General features: G+C 39.1%; 1 protein-coding gene across 1 annotated transcript; it reads right to left on the bottom strand.

Moving 5' to 3' along the window:
• Positions 1-580: 580 nt before the first annotated feature.
• Positions 581-15094, bottom strand: LOC119792852 (gastrula zinc finger protein XlCGF57.1-like). The gene is made up of 2 exons (XM_038299680.1): positions 14748-15094; positions 581-1965 (listed from the first exon to the last, which is right to left on the bottom strand). Exons 1-2 carry the CDS (start codon positions 14809-14811, stop codon positions 719-721), a joined length of 1311 nt encoding a protein of 436 aa, XP_038155608.1. The 5' UTR covers positions 14812-15094; the 3' UTR covers positions 581-718.
• Between the last annotated feature and the right edge of the window lie 1765 nt (positions 15095-16859).

Genomic DNA, 16859 nt, shown 5'->3' with positions numbered 1-16859 from the left:
AGGTAGTAGGCGATATGGGGAGTGGCGGCCTGGTTGTTAGGGCATTGCGCTTGAAACGCAGAGGTTCTTGGTTCAAGCCCCACTCCCACAGACTGCCACTGTGGGTCTCTGAGCGAAGACCCTTAAACCCACACTGCTCCCTGAGGGCGCCGCACAATGGCAGCCCCCTGCTCCCCGAGGAAATGGGTTTAACGCAGACAGTTCATATTGTTGCCCTGTACTTGCAAACGTGTAATGATAATAAAAAGCTGGAGAAAAGTAAAGGCCTCTCCTGTTCATTCCTGTAGCATCTAACTGCTGTGACTTCTTATGTGAATCAGTAAGGCAAGGCAAGGCAAGGCACATTTATTTGTATAGCACAATTCAGTACAAAGACAATGCAATGAGCTTTACATGATTAAAATATAAGAAAATAAAACAGAATCAAAGCAAGTAGGAAAAAATAAAAAATAAAATTAAAAAATGCAGAAACAAAGAATTAAAAACAGTTGGACTAAAGAAAATAAAAAAAGTTGAACTAATGATGCTTCAGTTGAACTGTTTAACTAGAACAGTCGAAGGCAATCCTAAACAAATGTGTTTTTAGTCTTGATTTAAAGGAACTCAGGCTTTCCACACTTTTACAGTTTTCTGGAAGTTTGTTCCAGATAAGTGGAGCATAGGAACTAAATGCTGCTTCTCCATGTAAATAGTTATTTTTAAGATCATTACTCTAACGTCATGGTTGAAAAACATTTTTTTCATGAGTCGCCATGTGTCTTGTCAAATTATGTTTTTTAGTAAAACCTTTGGCACAGATCATACAGGAGAAGGGCTTCTCACCTGTGTGAATTCTGATGTGTTCATTAAGATTACATTTAAATCTAAAGGTTTTTCCACAGGACAGACATTCAAAAGGTTTCTCACTGGTGTGAACTCTGATGTGTCGATTAAGAGCAGATTGGAAGGTGAAGCTTTTTTCACAGGACAGACATTCATAAATCTTCCCTGTATGAGTTCTCATATGTTCATACACTGAATCACTTCTTTTGAACATTTTTCCACAAGTCTTACAAGAATAAGGTCCTTCATCTGAATGAATGGTCATGTGACAAACCAAATTACAATGTTGTGTAAAACTTTTGCCACAAAGCGTACAGGAGAATGGCTTCTCACCTGTGTGGGTTCTCATGTGTCGATTGAGAACAGATTTAAAGGTGAAGCTTTTCCCACAGGACATACATGTAAAAGGCTTTTCACTTGTGTGAATTCTGATGTGACTTGTCAAATTACCCTTTTCTGTAAAACTTTTGCCACAGCTCATACAGGAGAAGGGCTTCTCACATGTGTGAACTCTCATGTGTACATCAAGGTGAGATTTCTTAGGGAAGCTTTTTCCACAGGACAGACATTCATAAATCTTCCCCACCGTGTGAGTTTTCATGTGTTTAATCCCCAAATCTCTTCTTTTGAACATTTTCCCACAGGTCTTACAAGAAAAAGGTCTTTCATCTGAGTGAGTTGTCGTATGTCTAGCTAAATCACTTTTTTGACCAAAACCTTTGCCACAAATTGTACAGGAGAACAGCTTCTTATTTGTGTGAACTCTGATATGTTTATTTAGAGTGCTTTTATCTCTGAAGCTTTTTCCACACGACAGACATTCATAAATCTTCTGACCTGCGTGAGTTTTCATGTGATCTATTAAATGTTCTTTTTTTAGAAATCTTTCTCCACATGTCAAACAGGGGAGTGGTTCCTCTCCCATATGTCCGGTCTCCTGCTTCAGACCAAGCTGCTCTTCATGCTCACTTATGGGGAACTCCATGGTTTCATCTTTTGTCCAGGGATGTTCTGGCTTTTGCTGCTCTTCTTTTATCTGCAAAGTTTGTGGTTCCTCTTGTTCCAAACTGGAATTCCTCCCTTGTTCCCAGAGCTGCTGCTCAGGGAAAACCTCCTCTTTCCCAACATAGTTATGTAGGCGGTCTGGAAAGACAAACAAAGAAGAAAAACTTTCTATTGTTGGTTAAAAAAACAACACTGAACTTTAATAATCCTTGTGTTGAATCTAACTACCGTATTTTCACGACTATAAGGCGCACTTAAACGTCTTTTTTTTCCCTCAAAATGTGCGGTGCGCCCTATGGTGCGGTGCGCCTTATGTGTGTTGTAACTGCGACTTTTGAGACCACCTCATTGAGGAGATGATGAAAGAGTGGCTGAATGTAAGGAGACCAGGTGTTTTTTTTCCACCCCTCACCATCGCTGTTAATATGTAACTCCATGCGTGCCCATCTCACAGCTGATGTGAAAAACATGGGGAAACAAATTAACGCTGCTCGACATCGGTGTGAACCGGACCCAGCAGGTGCAGCAGAAGCAGCGAGTTTACATGCAAAGTCAATGGTTGACGCGCATATAGGTGCAGCAAAAGGTCCCGCAGCGCATTTTGGTGCAGCGCGTCGGGAGCGTTTAAGCATCTTAAGCGCCGCGCTTCTGCTGCTCCAGATGGAAAAATTGAAGTTTTGCTGCTGGACGCGCCGCATCAACCAATCAGAGAAGCTGATCTGGGAGCTGCCAGCGAGACAGACAGCGCTCTGATGACATATGATATTAACGCAAATGGAAAAGGCTGGATGGATGCGTGGCTGAGGCAGGTGTATGTGAGAAGACTAGGTGGTTTTTTCCACGCATCACCATCGCTGCGTGCCCATCTCACAGCCGATGTGAAAAAAAGGTGAATCAAATGAACGCTGTGCTCGCCGTTATCCCGGGAGGTCTGACAAAGGAACTTCAACCGCTCGACATCGGTGTGAAGCGGCCGTTCAAAGTAAGGCTGCGAGCGGCGTGGGAGCGATGGATGACCGACGGAGACCAAAGTTTCAGGATAAGAAGGCAGCGCCGGGCAGATTACGCCACAGTTTGCGGATGGATTGTTGATGCTTGGACTAAAGTGTCTGCTGGCTCTGTTGTTCAAGCTTTCGCAAAAGCCGGCATTATTTCTGAGGAGCTGCGCTGCACGGAAAGTGACTGACAGCGAAGAAGGGGAAACTGGCATGTCTGATTTAGCGCAGCTGTTTAATTCAGAAACAGAGGATGATGACTTTGATGGGTTTGATTAATACTTTGTAATAAATACATGAATAAAGCACAATCATACTCAGTTTTGCTCCCGCTGTATTTTTCTCCCTGAAAGCTTAATTCAACAGCATCCCCGGTCTCCTCCTCTTCATCGCGGTGGCTAGCAGGTGTTTTTTCATCTAAATAATCTAAATCTTGCAGCTATATTTGCTGTGATCAGTGGGAATAAAGTAGTTTTAATATGTTTTTAAGTGAGAAAGTCCACCTGAAAACTTAATAATTGCAGTCAGTTCATCCAGATTATCTATTTCTGTCGGAGGCGCTCAGACCCCCACATACCAGCGGTGCACCGACAGGAGAAATCCTTTCGTTCACCGCGGCTGCTTGCAGGTGTTTTTCATCTAAATAATCTAAATCTTGCAGTTATATTTGCTGTGATCAGTGGGAATAAAGTAGTTTTAATATGTTTTTAAGTGAGAAAGTCCACCTGAAAACTTAATAATTGCAGTCAGTTCATCCAGATTATCTATTTCTGTCGGAGGCGCTCAGACCCCCACATACCAGCGGTGCGCTGACAGCAGAAATCTCTTCATCAGCAGCCTGTAGGCTGGGCAGCCTGGGGTTCACCGCGGCTGCTGGCAGGTGTTTTTCATCTAAATAATTTTAGCTGCAGGCACCAGGATACCGGCAATAAAAGCGAACATATTCCGTCAGCAGGTTTCAGGATTTTAAGTTAATTTAGGAGTGATCACAGCGCTGTGTCATCTGCGATGTGTCTGTCTCACGGCCAGCTGCCAGGTTTGATTAATACTTTGTAATAAATACATGAATAAAGCACAATCATACTCAGTTTTGCCCCCGCTGTATTTTTAAATACGCAGTAGAGGTATTTAAAGGTAGTAGAGGACTTGTACCTGTATATAAAAAACGCGCCCTATAGTCCGGTGCGCCTTATGTGTGTGTTAAATACAGAAATGGCACACATAACTGAGACTGCGCCTTTTAGTACGGTGCGCCTTATGGTCGTGAAAATACGGTACATATGACCAGACTGGAACTACACCTCCCAGCAAGCATTGCAGATATGACATCACATCAGAGGTTATAAAAGATCAGTTAATGCTCACACACTGGGAAAAAAAAGTATTTTTCTTTTCAAAATAAGTACAATTGTTCTTGGATTGAGCAGGTAAAAGAGACATTCTGCCAATGGAACAACATAATTTACACTTAAAATGAGAAAAACACAATTGCATTGTCTTATTTCAAGTGCATATTATCTAATTATCTTATTTTAAGAGTTAAAACACTCATTCCATTGGCAAACTATCATTTATTACTCATTCACCTGCTCAAATTAAGGGTAAAAACACTTAATTTAAGATATTTTTTACTTATTTCTAGATGGTTTTTCCAATGCATTTTCAGGAATCTGTCTCACAAGTCATCTCTGTTTGGAGAAAACATTGTGCATTTCTCAATATTTCTACATGTCTGTCAGGTTTGCTTATTTGTGAAACATCAACAAAGACCAAAGTAACAAGCTACAATCATAAGTAAATATCAAGGCAAGACAGCTCAGAGCAAATGAAGATAGGTAAATAAATGTAATAGTTCAAACCTTTAATTATTTGTCATAAAATACACTACTGTTTATGCTCTAAAAACATTCTAAATGACTTTGTTTCGAGTAAATTATGGATGCTACCCACTCAGGACACCTGGAATACATTGGACGAGCAGTATGGAGGAATATTGACACGTTTTTTGTGGACTTTTATGGACCTTTCTGCCTCGGGCGCTGGGCACCTCCATTATTTGAATGTCAGCAGACAGCAAGAAGCCTCCCAGATCTCCATTTGCATTTGAGATATCAAAAAAGTACTCCAGAGTGTTGTTCAGCATGGGGGTGAGTAGAAAATGAAGGCTAATCATGTTTTGGGTGTACTATTCCTTTAAAGGTATACTATGCAACATGTGTTGATTTTCCAGCGAGGCTCCCCCCAGAGGGCGAAAGTAAAAGTGCACCGTCGTAAAAATGCTCAGCTGTTCTCCTGGTTTCTCCATCAAGCCAGGCGCGGTTGTTTTGAGCTTAGCAGAGAGGCGAACGCAACGAATCACCATGTCTACTGCGGTAAGTGACTATTTTGTTCCAATTTTCGAGTTTGAAAATTTAGCATGTTTTCAAACATTATTTGTTATGCATGTGTTTAAATAACAAAGATTGTAGTTAGCCAAGTTCATAGATGGGAAGTAACAAAGTACAATTACTTTGTTACTGTACTCAAGTAGATTTTTCTGATATTTTTACTTTACTTTACTACTTATTTTTATGGCGACTTTTTACTTCTACTCCTTACATTTTTACACAAATATCTGTACTTTCTACTCCTTACATTTTTAAAAATTGGCTCGTTACTTTAGTTTTGAATCATTTCAATGGAGTTACTGTTAATATTTTTCACGTCATCTATCGGTCTCCGCCAGTCACGTGACATTTGTTGCTAAGACGCCATTTTTGGTGGAAAAGGCGTAGTGTAAACAACCGCAGCATAGCTAAAAGAAGGACTAAAGGATTGAGTTTGTTTCTCTGACTAAATGGAAAAAAGTAAGCAGAATGCGAAATTACCGTACCGGTGTCGTGCCAAGGTAGTTATCCCTGCGAAAATTTGTATCCCCTCGTCGGGAGCGTGCACGGAGTAGGAAGAACAACCCGAGTTAACTCCGCCTCAATTCCAACGTGCAGAACTTGAAATTTGAAAGGTTTTATGTGTATGAAAGTTGAGCTTTACTGTTTTATTCTTTACTTCACATGTTATAGCAGAATATCGCCAGTGATATTGATTTAAAACTAATTATAAAACACAACCGTTTGCTTGAAAGCTGGTCGCTGACAGCAGTGTCTACTCCTCCCTCTGAAAGCAAACAGATCCTTGTTCTTTTCCACACGTTCATTAAAAAAATCTCTCATTGTTTCAAAGTGTCCAAATGTTCTCATCTCATTGAAAACTGTTGTAAACTGGCAATATGGGATGAAATAAAACCTGCTATAACCTGTTCCCCCTGTCTAAATCAGGCAAAAAAGGCCCCAGCTTTTTCATTTTTGGCTTATAAGCATCTTTTATGATGACAATTTATTCCTGAAACTTTGGATGTGATGGACCTTTATTTCTTAAAGTTACAAGGAGGGAACAAATTATAGCAGGCCACCTGCTGTAATCTGTTCCCCCTGTCTAAATCAGGCCAAAAAGGCCCCAGCTTTTTCATTTTTGGCATCATAAAAGATGCTTATAAGCCAAAAATGAAAAAGCTGGGGCCTTTTTGGCCTGATTTAGACAGGGGGAACAGATTATAGCAGGTGGCCTGCTATAATTTGTTCCCCCCTTATAACTTTAAGAAATAAAGGTCCATCACATCCAAAGTTTCAGGAATAAATTGTCATCATAAAAGATGCTTATAAGCCAAAAATGAAAAAGCTGGGGCCTTTTTTGCCTGATTTAGACAGGGGGAACAGATTACAGCAGGTTTTATTTCATCCCATACTGCCAGTTGTGGCAATATGGGATGAAATAAAACGGCTGATGTTAGAAGACAAACTGTTTATTAAGGATAGTACAACATAGATAAATTGTACATTACTATAAACACAAATATAGATTTAAGTACTAAATTTCAACCAGGAAAAAATGATTTCCTTCTGCATATAGTCTTTAATGATTACACGTGCACTCCATTTTCTATTTCATTTTTATTACAAGCATATGGTTTACAACAGTTTTCAATGAGATGAGAACATTTGGACACTTTGAAACAATGAGAGATTTTTTTAATGAACGTGTGGAAAAGAACAAGGATCTGTTCGCTTTCAGAGGGAGGAGTAGACACTGCTGTCAGCGACCAGCTTTCAAGCAAACGGTTGTGTTTTATTATTAGTTTTAAATCAATATCACTGGCGATATTCTGCTATAACGTGAAGTAAAGAATAAAACAGTAAAGCTCAACTTTCATACACGTAAAACCTTTCAAATTTCAAGTTCTGCACGTTGGAATTGAGGCGGAGTTAACTCGGGTTGTTCTTCCTACTCCGTGCGCGCTCCCGACGAGGGGATACAAATTTTCGCAGGGATAACTACCATGGCACAACACCGGGACTGGCAGCCTCTCACACAACACGATCGTGTCATTTCTGGTAAATAATTGTGCCGAAAGAACAGCCGCGTGTGGGTTATCTCGACTTTCCACCTAATATGGTGGTTTTCCCACGATGCACTGCGCCCGAGGTAAACATTGACGTCACCTGGCGCAGACCGATACCAAATTCAATCTAATTGGATGGGAATCTACGTTGCATTTGACGCACCACTACAAGATGAATCGACAGATTCGGCGGTATTCATTGGCGGCAAATCATTGCAGCTTGGTGGCGGTGGCGTTAGCATAGTAGCATGGACGACGAGATGATTGAAAATGAACACAACGGAGATCTAGTCCTATAGGCAGACATCCATTTAAAATGTAGGCAACGGCATGAAAAAAGTGGTTTCTACTTTTACTTTTATACTTTAAGTAAATTTACAAGCCTGTACTTTGTTACTTTTACTTGAGTAAAGAAGTTTAATCAGTACTTCCACTTTTATCAGAGTATTTTTTAACGCAAGTATCTGTACTTTTACTCAAGTACGGAAAGTGAGTACTTTTGCCGTCTCTGGCCAAGTTCTCGCCGTAAAGCAAGACCAACTCTCGCGATGCACGAGACTTCTGAGCCTGTGGGTGCGGGCCGAGGGCTCCTGCAATTGCAAGTGCGGTATTTCCCCCACAGACCACCAGGGCGGGAGGAGGTCCTAAGATGGCGGAGTGAGAGGTTTTGTTTTTGCAGGCTCTAAAATACAGTTATTATTTAGCCTTGATTTAACCCAAATTTTGTGCTCTAGCCCTTGTTTTTAAACGTTTTAGGTTTTTTATTCTTAGTTCAACCACTTTTTGAAACCTTTTCAGCCTTCTTACTCCTTTTTTCCGTTTTGCAATTCATCGATGGAAGTTAGCATGTCAGACCACGACTACAATCTATCGGCTCTTCAAGAGGCTTGTGACGAAGATATTATAGAAGAAATTGAATCGGTCGGGGCAACGTCTGATCCTTCTGTTAAAGAACAAAAGGTGAATTGGGATCACACACCTATAAAAAACAAAAACAAGAAAAAAATGAAGCTACAAGAGGCTGACGGTAAGGAGGACACAGCGAACGCCATTCTTCGTGCGATAGGAGAACTTAACACAAAGATGGACAATCAGACTGAAATTTTAAAAAGCATTGACAAACGCATAGTAGCTAATACTGTCGCCATTGAGGTTAATAAAAAAAGCCATATCAGAGCTCCATGCTACAGTTAACCTTCTCAAAAAAAGAAAATGCAGCGCTGAGGATTTCCTGTGAAGACCAGGCTCGTTACAAGAGACGCTGGAACCTGAGGGTGACCGGACTGCCCGAGAAAGACGACGAGGATGTACGGGAAACCATCATTGGGATTCTCACTAGGATCATTCCTGTCTCCGTGGATCGGCTGCGTGATACAGTCGACACCGTTCACAGATTGGGGAAAAAAGCTGGCGCTGGTTCGCCCAACAACCGTCCCAGAGCCGTCATCATTCAGTTTGGGATGCGAACCATGCGGGATGAGGTCTGGAGGAAGTCCAAAGATGCTAAAGTTTGTAAAGAAATGCACATTAGTTTCAAGGAGGACCTTTCTAAGGAGGACAGAATTGCCCGGGCTAAACTGTGGCCCCTGGTTCAGGAAGCCAGGAGCCGAGGCAAACGTGCATACCTGAAGGAAGGTTTCGCCCTGATCGATAATCGAAGAGTGGACCCGGACTAATTACACCGCCATGTTTCTTTACTTTCACCGGTATGGTATATTATGTTTGTATTTGTTTAAAGGGCTATTGCACTATTCCATTTACCTATTATTGGCTATGTTATCTCGTTCCTGCTCATCGTTCCTGTGAGTAGTTTTTGCACAACTACTGTGTTTTTTGCATGTTATCCTTACTTTCACTTAATACTAGGGGTTTAAAAAATGTTGTCAAACGTAAGGCTATTTATCTTTATTGCAAAGAGCAAAAGGCAAACTGTTTTTTTCTGCAAGAAACTCATTCATCAAGTGAGGAAGCTAAATTCTGGAAACTTCAATGGGGGGATCAAATTTATTTTAGTCATGGTACGTCGCATTCAGCTGGGGTTGTGATTATGTTTTATAAATTCCCAGGTTCTTTGTTGGAACATATCAGTGATACAAATGGCCACTGGGTAACTGCAATAGTAGAGATTGATGGAAATAAGATCATTTTGGTGTGTGTATATGGATACAACAATAAAGCCATGAATAGTATATTTTTTACCGACCTCGGAGTGAAGATAAAACAATGGAAAATAAAATATTCCACTGATCAGGTTATCTTGGGAGGAGATTTAAATGTAGCTCCAGATGGATCCATTGATCGTCTGCCCTCTCGGGGACAACACCATATTTATGATGATATTTTTGTAAATTTAATCTCTAATACAAATTTGACAGACTGCTGGAGAATTAGAAATCCTAATATCAGACAATACTCCTGGTTCAACCCTTCGGGAAATGGCCAATGCTCCAGGCTAGATTACTGGTTAATCCCTCATAATCTGGTAAATAATATTTCAAGTTGTGAAATTTCAGCAGCTCCTTTAACAGATCATTGTTCAGTTACCTTGTTTCTCTCTCTGAATATATCCAAACTACCTTCAAACGTAACTTGGAAGTTTAATAGTAATCTACTGAATAATAAAACCTTCTGTTCAGAAGTCCTGAACCTTATTGAAGATATTTCAGTAATGGATCTGTCGCCCTTAAATAAGTGGGAATGGTTTAAATTTAGTGTTAGGACAGCAGCAATAAAGGCAGGCAAAATTGCTTCTAAGCTGAGGAGACAGAAACATTCCCAACTTATAAGCAATATAAATTCTCTATGTTCAAAATCAGTTTTATCATCCGAAGAGCTGAGTCAGCTTGATAGTTTCAAATCTCAACTTGATGATGTTTTTTTAGATAAAGCAAAGGGGGCTTTCATTCGCTCTAGGGCTCGATGGATTGAAGACGGTGAAAAAAACTCTTCAGATTTTTTTAATCAGAATCCAATTGCCAATCTTTTTTTGATGAAATCCAGGAATCTGATGAAAAAATTAACCTTGATTTTAAAAAACTTATGGAAGATGACTTAGGAATCGAAGAGCTTGACGTAGCAATACAACAAATGGCAAAAGGGAAATCTCCAGGAATTGATGGGTTAACCACTGAATTTTATACTTTCTTTTGGAAAGATTTACGAAAACTTTTATTTGAGGCCCTGCTGGAATGTATTTCAAACAATAATCTCTCTCCCACCATGAAACGAGGTCTGATTACTCTGATCCCCAAAGCTAAAAAAGACCCTTTATCTTTAAACAATTGGAGACCCATCACTCTTTTATGTATAGATTATAAACTTTTAGCTCTTGTTTATGCCAATCGCTTGAACAGTGGATTAGGAACAATTATTAATGAATGCCAATCAGCTTTTTTAACGGGAAGAAATATCCATCATCACACTAGACTGATTTTTGATATGATTGATTATCGTAGCTTTATTGATGATGAGAGTTTTATTTTATTCCTGGATTTCTTCAAGGCTTTTGACTCACTGGAACACTGCTTTATAATAAAAATCTTAAAATATTTTGGCTTTGGGGAAAAATTTTGTAGTATAATTAGATTAATTTATACTGATATAAGTAGCTCTGTTTCCCTGGGAACAAGTTTGACCCCTAGTTTCTCTATGTCAAGGGGAATCAGGCAGGGCTGCCCAATTTCACCTAAATTATTTATATTAACAACTCAAATGCTAACCTTACTAAATATGAAAAATTCTAATTTACATGGGATCAAAATTTTTGATAAGGAATTCAAGATTAGTCAATTTGCTGACGATACAACAATTTTCCTAAGAGATAAAACTATGGTAGATGTTGCACTAAAATCTATTTCAATGTTTTCTAGTGCATCTGGTTTGTCTCTCAATATTGATAAATGTGAACTTTTGCCAATCCATTCTAGCTCTGAGACGTCTGTTGCCTCCATTACAGTTAAGTCTGAGGTTAAATATCTGGGAATGCTGATTTCAAAGGACATTATTAGAAGAGAGGAGGAAAAATGTTTTCCTTGGATGTTGCTTGTGGATGGTATGAAGAGATCCTTGAGTCATTGGTTAACTAGAGATCTGACTATTTTTGGACGAGCACTTCTATCCAAAGCTGAAGGAGTGTCCAAATTAATTTACCCGTGCCATTCTGCTTTTATCTCTGGCAAGAATATTAAGAAAGCCAATTCAATAATCTTTCAATTTATCTGGAGAAACAAAACTCACTATTTAAGACGATCTGATCTTATTAAAGATTATGATAAAGGAGGAATTAGAGCATTAGATTTTGAGGCTTTGATTGGCTCATTTAGAATAAACTGGCTGAAGACCTACAGGTGCTGGTCATAAAATTAGAATATCATGAAAAAGTAGATTGATTTCAGTAATTCCATTTAAAAAGTGAAACTTGTATATTATATTCATACATTACATACAAACTCATATATTTCAGATGTTTATTTTGTTTAATTTTGATGATTACAAATGACAACAAATGAAAATCTCAAATTCATCATATCAGAAAATTAGAATATTACTGAAGACCAATAAAAACAAAGGATTTATAGAAATGTTGGCCAACTGAAAAGTATGAACATGAAAAGTATGAGCATGTACAGCACTCAGTATTTAGTTGGGCCTCCTTTGGCCTGTATTACTGCAGCAATGCGGCGTGGCATGGAGTCGATCAGTCTGTGGCACTGCTCAGGTGTTATGATAGCCCAGGTTGCTCTAATAGTGGCTTTTAGCTCTTCTGAATTGTTGGGTCTGGTGTATTGCATCTTCTTCTTCACAATACCCCATAGATTTTCTATGGGGTTAAGGTCAGGAGAGTTTGCTGGCCAATTAAGAACAGGGATACCATGGTCCTTCAACCAGGTACTGGTAGCTTTGGCACTGTGTGCAGGTGCCAAGTCCTGTTGGAAAATGAAATCTGCATCTCCAAAAAGTTGGTCAGCTGCAGGAAGCATGAAGTGCTCTAAAACTTCCTGGTATGTGGCTGCGTTGACCCTGGACCTCAGAAAACACAATGGACCAACACCAGCAGATGACATGGCACCCCAAACCATCACTGACTGTGGAAACTTTACACTGGACTTCAAGCAACGTGGATGAAGTGCCTCTCTTCTTTTCCTCCAGACTCTGGGACCTTGATTTCCAAAGGAAATGCAAAATTTACTTTCATCAGAGAACATGACTTTGGACCACTCACCAGCAGTCCAGTCCTGTTTCTCTTTAGCCCAGGCAAGACGCTTCTGACGCTGTCTGTGGTTCAAGAGTGGCTTGACACAAGGAATGCGACAGCAGAAACCCATGTCTTTCATACGTCTGTGTGTGGTGGTTCTTGAAGCACTCACTCCAGCTGCAGTCCACTCTTTGTGAATCTCCCCCACATTTTTGAATGGGTTTTGTTTCACAATCCTCTCCAGGGTGCGATTATCTCTCTTGCTTGTACACTTTTTTCGACCACATCTTTTCCTTCCCTTCGCCTCTCTATTAATGTGCTTGGACACTGAGCTCTGTGAACAGCCAGCCTCTTTAGCGATGACCTTTTGTGTCTTGCCCTCCTTGTGCAAGGTGTCGATGGTCGTCTTTTGGACAACTGTCAAGTCAGCAGTCTTCCCCATGATTGTGTAGCCTATAGAACTAGACTGAAAGACCATTTAAAGGCTTTTGCAGGTGGTTTGAGTTAATTAGCTGATTAGAGTGTGGCACCAGGGGCCATCAATTTTGAACCTTTTCACAATATTCTAATTTTCTGATATGATGAATTTGAGATTTTCGTTTGTTGTCATTTGTAATCATCAAAATTAAACAAAATAAACATCTGAAATATATGAGTTTGTATGTAATGTATGAATATAATATACAAGTTTCACTTTTTAAATGGAATTACTGAAATCAATCTACTTTTTCATGATATTCTAATTTTATGACCAGCACCTGTATTTGTCTCATTCCAATTCAATGTGGTTTCATATCCCTAAATCTATATTTAATAAGCTTGGTGGCTTGGATTTCCTGCTTAAATGTGATTTTGAATTAACCAAGATTAATATTACACTGTCTAATTTTCACAGGCAAGTTTTACACTTTTGGAAAATGATATTTACCCACAACTTTACCCCACATGGATCTGTAGTGTGGAATAACAGGTCAATATTGATAAATAGAAAATCTATTTTTAAAACTGACTGGTATGAAAAAGGTATTTTATTTGTAACTGACTTAATGGATAGTAATGGTATGTTGTTAAATCATAGTGATTTCACTAACAAATTTGATCTGAACTGTTCTTGTAATGAATATTTAAAAGTATGTAGAGCTATCCCTGTAGCTCTGATCCATCTCATCCAAAACACTCTACGATACTCAAATGTCACTTCATCTTTACCCAAATTAAAAATTGGAGAATATAGTGTGACCGATTCAAAGTGCAACAATGTTCTGCTTGTGACTGCCTTCAAATCTAAATTATTTAATGACTACAATAATAATATCTTAATAAAAACAACCAATCTGTCTATAATTGAGAATGCGTTCTCCAAGTACGTAAAATGGCCAATTTCACCAAAGGTTAAAGAAACTCATTTCAAAATTTCTCACAATTTTTACCCAGTGGCTGAATTTTTGCACAAAAGATTTAAATTTGATTCAGCATGTTGTGCCTTTTGTGATGGTCCAGAAGAATCCCTTAATCATCTTTTTTTTTCCTGTCCCTTTTCTTTTAAACTATGGAGCGACGTTAAAAATTGGTTATCCCTTAAAATTGATGACATTCCTGAGATAACCATCACCCACATTTTATATTATATTGATGGCCTTGATAGTAAAATATCTGACATGGTTAATATTATCTTTTTACTTGTGAAATATCACATACACTGCTGTAAATGGAGAGGTTCTACTCCTTGTTTTGATTTTTTTCTTAACCAATTTAAACTTTATTTCACCTCACTGAAACTTTTGAAATCTGTTTCTGCAAGAAAAGTAACTGCCAGTATCTCAAGTTTTCTTTTGTTTTAAATCCCTGCTCTATTATTATTCATTTGCCTTACTTACTTATGTGCCTGTTTTTAGTCTTAGCCCCTTGCTTTTTTTTGTTTGTTTTTTTTTTTACTTTTTCTACCTATGTTGTATTGTTCTTGCACCTCATCGAGATTTTGTATACATTTTGTTCAATAAAAAAAAAAACAAAAAAAAAAAAAAACAGGGCGGCCGAGAAAACCTTTGTTCGACCTGAAATGACTCATTTAATCATCCAAAATGTTATGGAACACATTAATTAACTGAAAAATGTTGCATAGTGTGCCTTTAAAACCTGCAATGACCAACCATGATTCAGACTTTAGTCTACCTCTCTCTGCACTATAAGTTAGCTTTAGTTTAGCAGCTTGATCTCCTCTGATCAGTTTCCCCAGATGACCCTGAAATCCACAGTCTGCATCATCAGGGAAACATTTCCATCTCGTGTTTCTTACCTATCCGATGTAAGATGATCCGAGGGATCCTGGTGAAATCCAGCAGTCTGTACTGATCATCCATCTATCTTCCCTTCTCCTTGAAGCTGGATTGAAGATAATCTCGCAGCAAACTCTCACAGATTCAGCCCACAGATTAGCAGGCTCTCTACAATGACTCCACAAACAAGGAAAGCTAATGGTGCTAGATGCTATCTATCTGATAGCCATAGACCTAATATAAGGCCCCGTCCACACGAAGTCAAACCCTGGCCTAAACGCTCAAATTTTTCACCAAATCAGCCTCTCATCCATACGAAGCCGGCGTTTCGGGGTCTGAAAACGAGTGGGAAGATTTTTGAAACGCCGTTCTTCTTCTTCTTCTATTATGGCGGATCACAAGCAACTTTAAGGTGCATACCGCCACCTACTGTACATGAGTGTGTAGCAGCGTTACTTCACATCTATTAGATTCTATTTTTTAATTTTGTATTCTTAAGATACATAAACAATGCTGTCCTTAGTTTATGAATATCTGTTATGTTTCCTTCATTTCCTAATATTCCTTTAAGATTCCATTCATGCCCTATACTTCTAACTATTCTCTTTAATTCTTCCCTTTCGTGTTCATATAACTTAGTTCATCAGTATGTGTTCTACATTTTCTTTTTCACCACATTTCTCACATTTATCACTATTTTTCCTCCCTATTAAATAAAGCATGTAATTTAAGTAGGTATGACCTATTCTTAATCTACTAACTATTATTTCTTCTCTTCTGTTTCTTTCATTAATGCTTCGAATTCGAACTGACTTTTGCACTTCATATAATCTTCTTCCTTTCCTATCTTCGTTCCATATTTTAAGCCATTCCTCAATTTCTTTACTTTTAATAAGTGATTTCCCTTCCCCTTTTCCAAAAGGAATTGGACCGAATTTTTATTTTACACGCATGCGTTATAGCGTCACCTCTAAACACGCATGCGTGAGACAGTATCACAATCGTTGCCTGTTTTCGCCTATTTTTGCTTTGGCACCACAGCGCCACTTACAGGCCTGGCATACATTTTGCAGCGTTTTCATGAATTCGTGTGGACGATCACATTTATTTTACGTCTACGTCTTTACGACAAACATTTTGGAAAATATTAGCGTTTAGTGTTCGTTTTGTACGACGGAGTATTAGGGCCACACATGAAGAGAAAAAATATTTTTGCCATGACGAGATTAAACTCGACATGTCGACTTTAAAGTCGACATGTCGACTTTAAAGTCGACATGTCGACATTAAACTCAACATTTCGAGAATAAAGTTGAAATTTCATGTTGAGTTTAATCTAGTCTAGAACATACATACAGGTCTGTATGTATGTAGACAATACATAGATGTCCAGTACCTTGTTTGGGTGCCTTGACCCTTTTATTTCTACTGTGTATTTATGCTAACTTTAGTACAGCTCAGATCTCTGATGGGTAACTTTTTCTTTTTTATAGTTTCTTCTCTGACAGTCAATCTCACACATCTGTGACTCAGCGCCTGTGTCTTACCTTAATACCTTTCCTGTGATAATGCCCCTCTAGAAGTAGTGTTATCATTCTTCTATCTCCTATTAAGTGAGATCACATTGTACGATGTATTTCTAATATGAACTGTTTCACATGAAACACTTACTCTACATACTATTCTCACCAAACTGTGATAACTGTGATTAAATTCAGTGTAAACAAATGCCACATGTTGCCACCCCTCAAAAATTCCTGCCCCCCTTTCGCCACCCCATAAATATTTTTCTAGATCCGCCCCTGTGCCCGCACTGACGCGGCTCAGGGATTACGTCACATGCAGCGTCGTACGCAGTGCCCTAGTGCCTGTAAATTTAATGGTCCAATTAAGGTAATTTAAAAAATCAGGACATTTCCTCACTTTCTAAAAAAAAAACCAGGACGTCCGGGACAGGACGTAAAATACGGATATGTCCCGGGAAATACAGATGTTTGGTCACCCTAGTTTACATGCAGTCAATGGTTGACGCACGTCAAGGCGCAGCAAAAGGTCCTGCAGCGCGTTTTGAGCAGCAGGCGCAGCGCGTCTGAGCAGCTGAAGCGACGCGCCGCAAACGTGCTGCTGCTTGA

This window comes from Cyprinodon tularosa, unplaced genomic scaffold (genome assembly GCF_016077235.1).
Source record: "Cyprinodon tularosa strain WSP-4 unplaced genomic scaffold, ASM1607723v1 ctg433, whole genome shotgun sequence".
Classification (NCBI taxonomy): Eukaryota; Metazoa; Chordata; class Actinopteri; order Cyprinodontiformes; family Cyprinodontidae; genus Cyprinodon; species Cyprinodon tularosa.
The sequence above is the reverse complement of the archived record's forward strand: the minus strand, read 5'-3'. Positions and strand labels throughout refer to the sequence as shown.

Coding starts and splice junctions, on each gene's coding strand:
- LOC119792852 (XM_038299680.1), bottom strand. CDS start 14,811: ATGGATGATCAGTACAGACTGCTGGATTTCACCAGGATCCCTCGGATC. Junction 1,966..14,747: donor GATCATCTTACATCGGATAG/GTAAGAAACACG, acceptor TTGTCTTTCCAG/ACCGCCTACATAACTATGTT.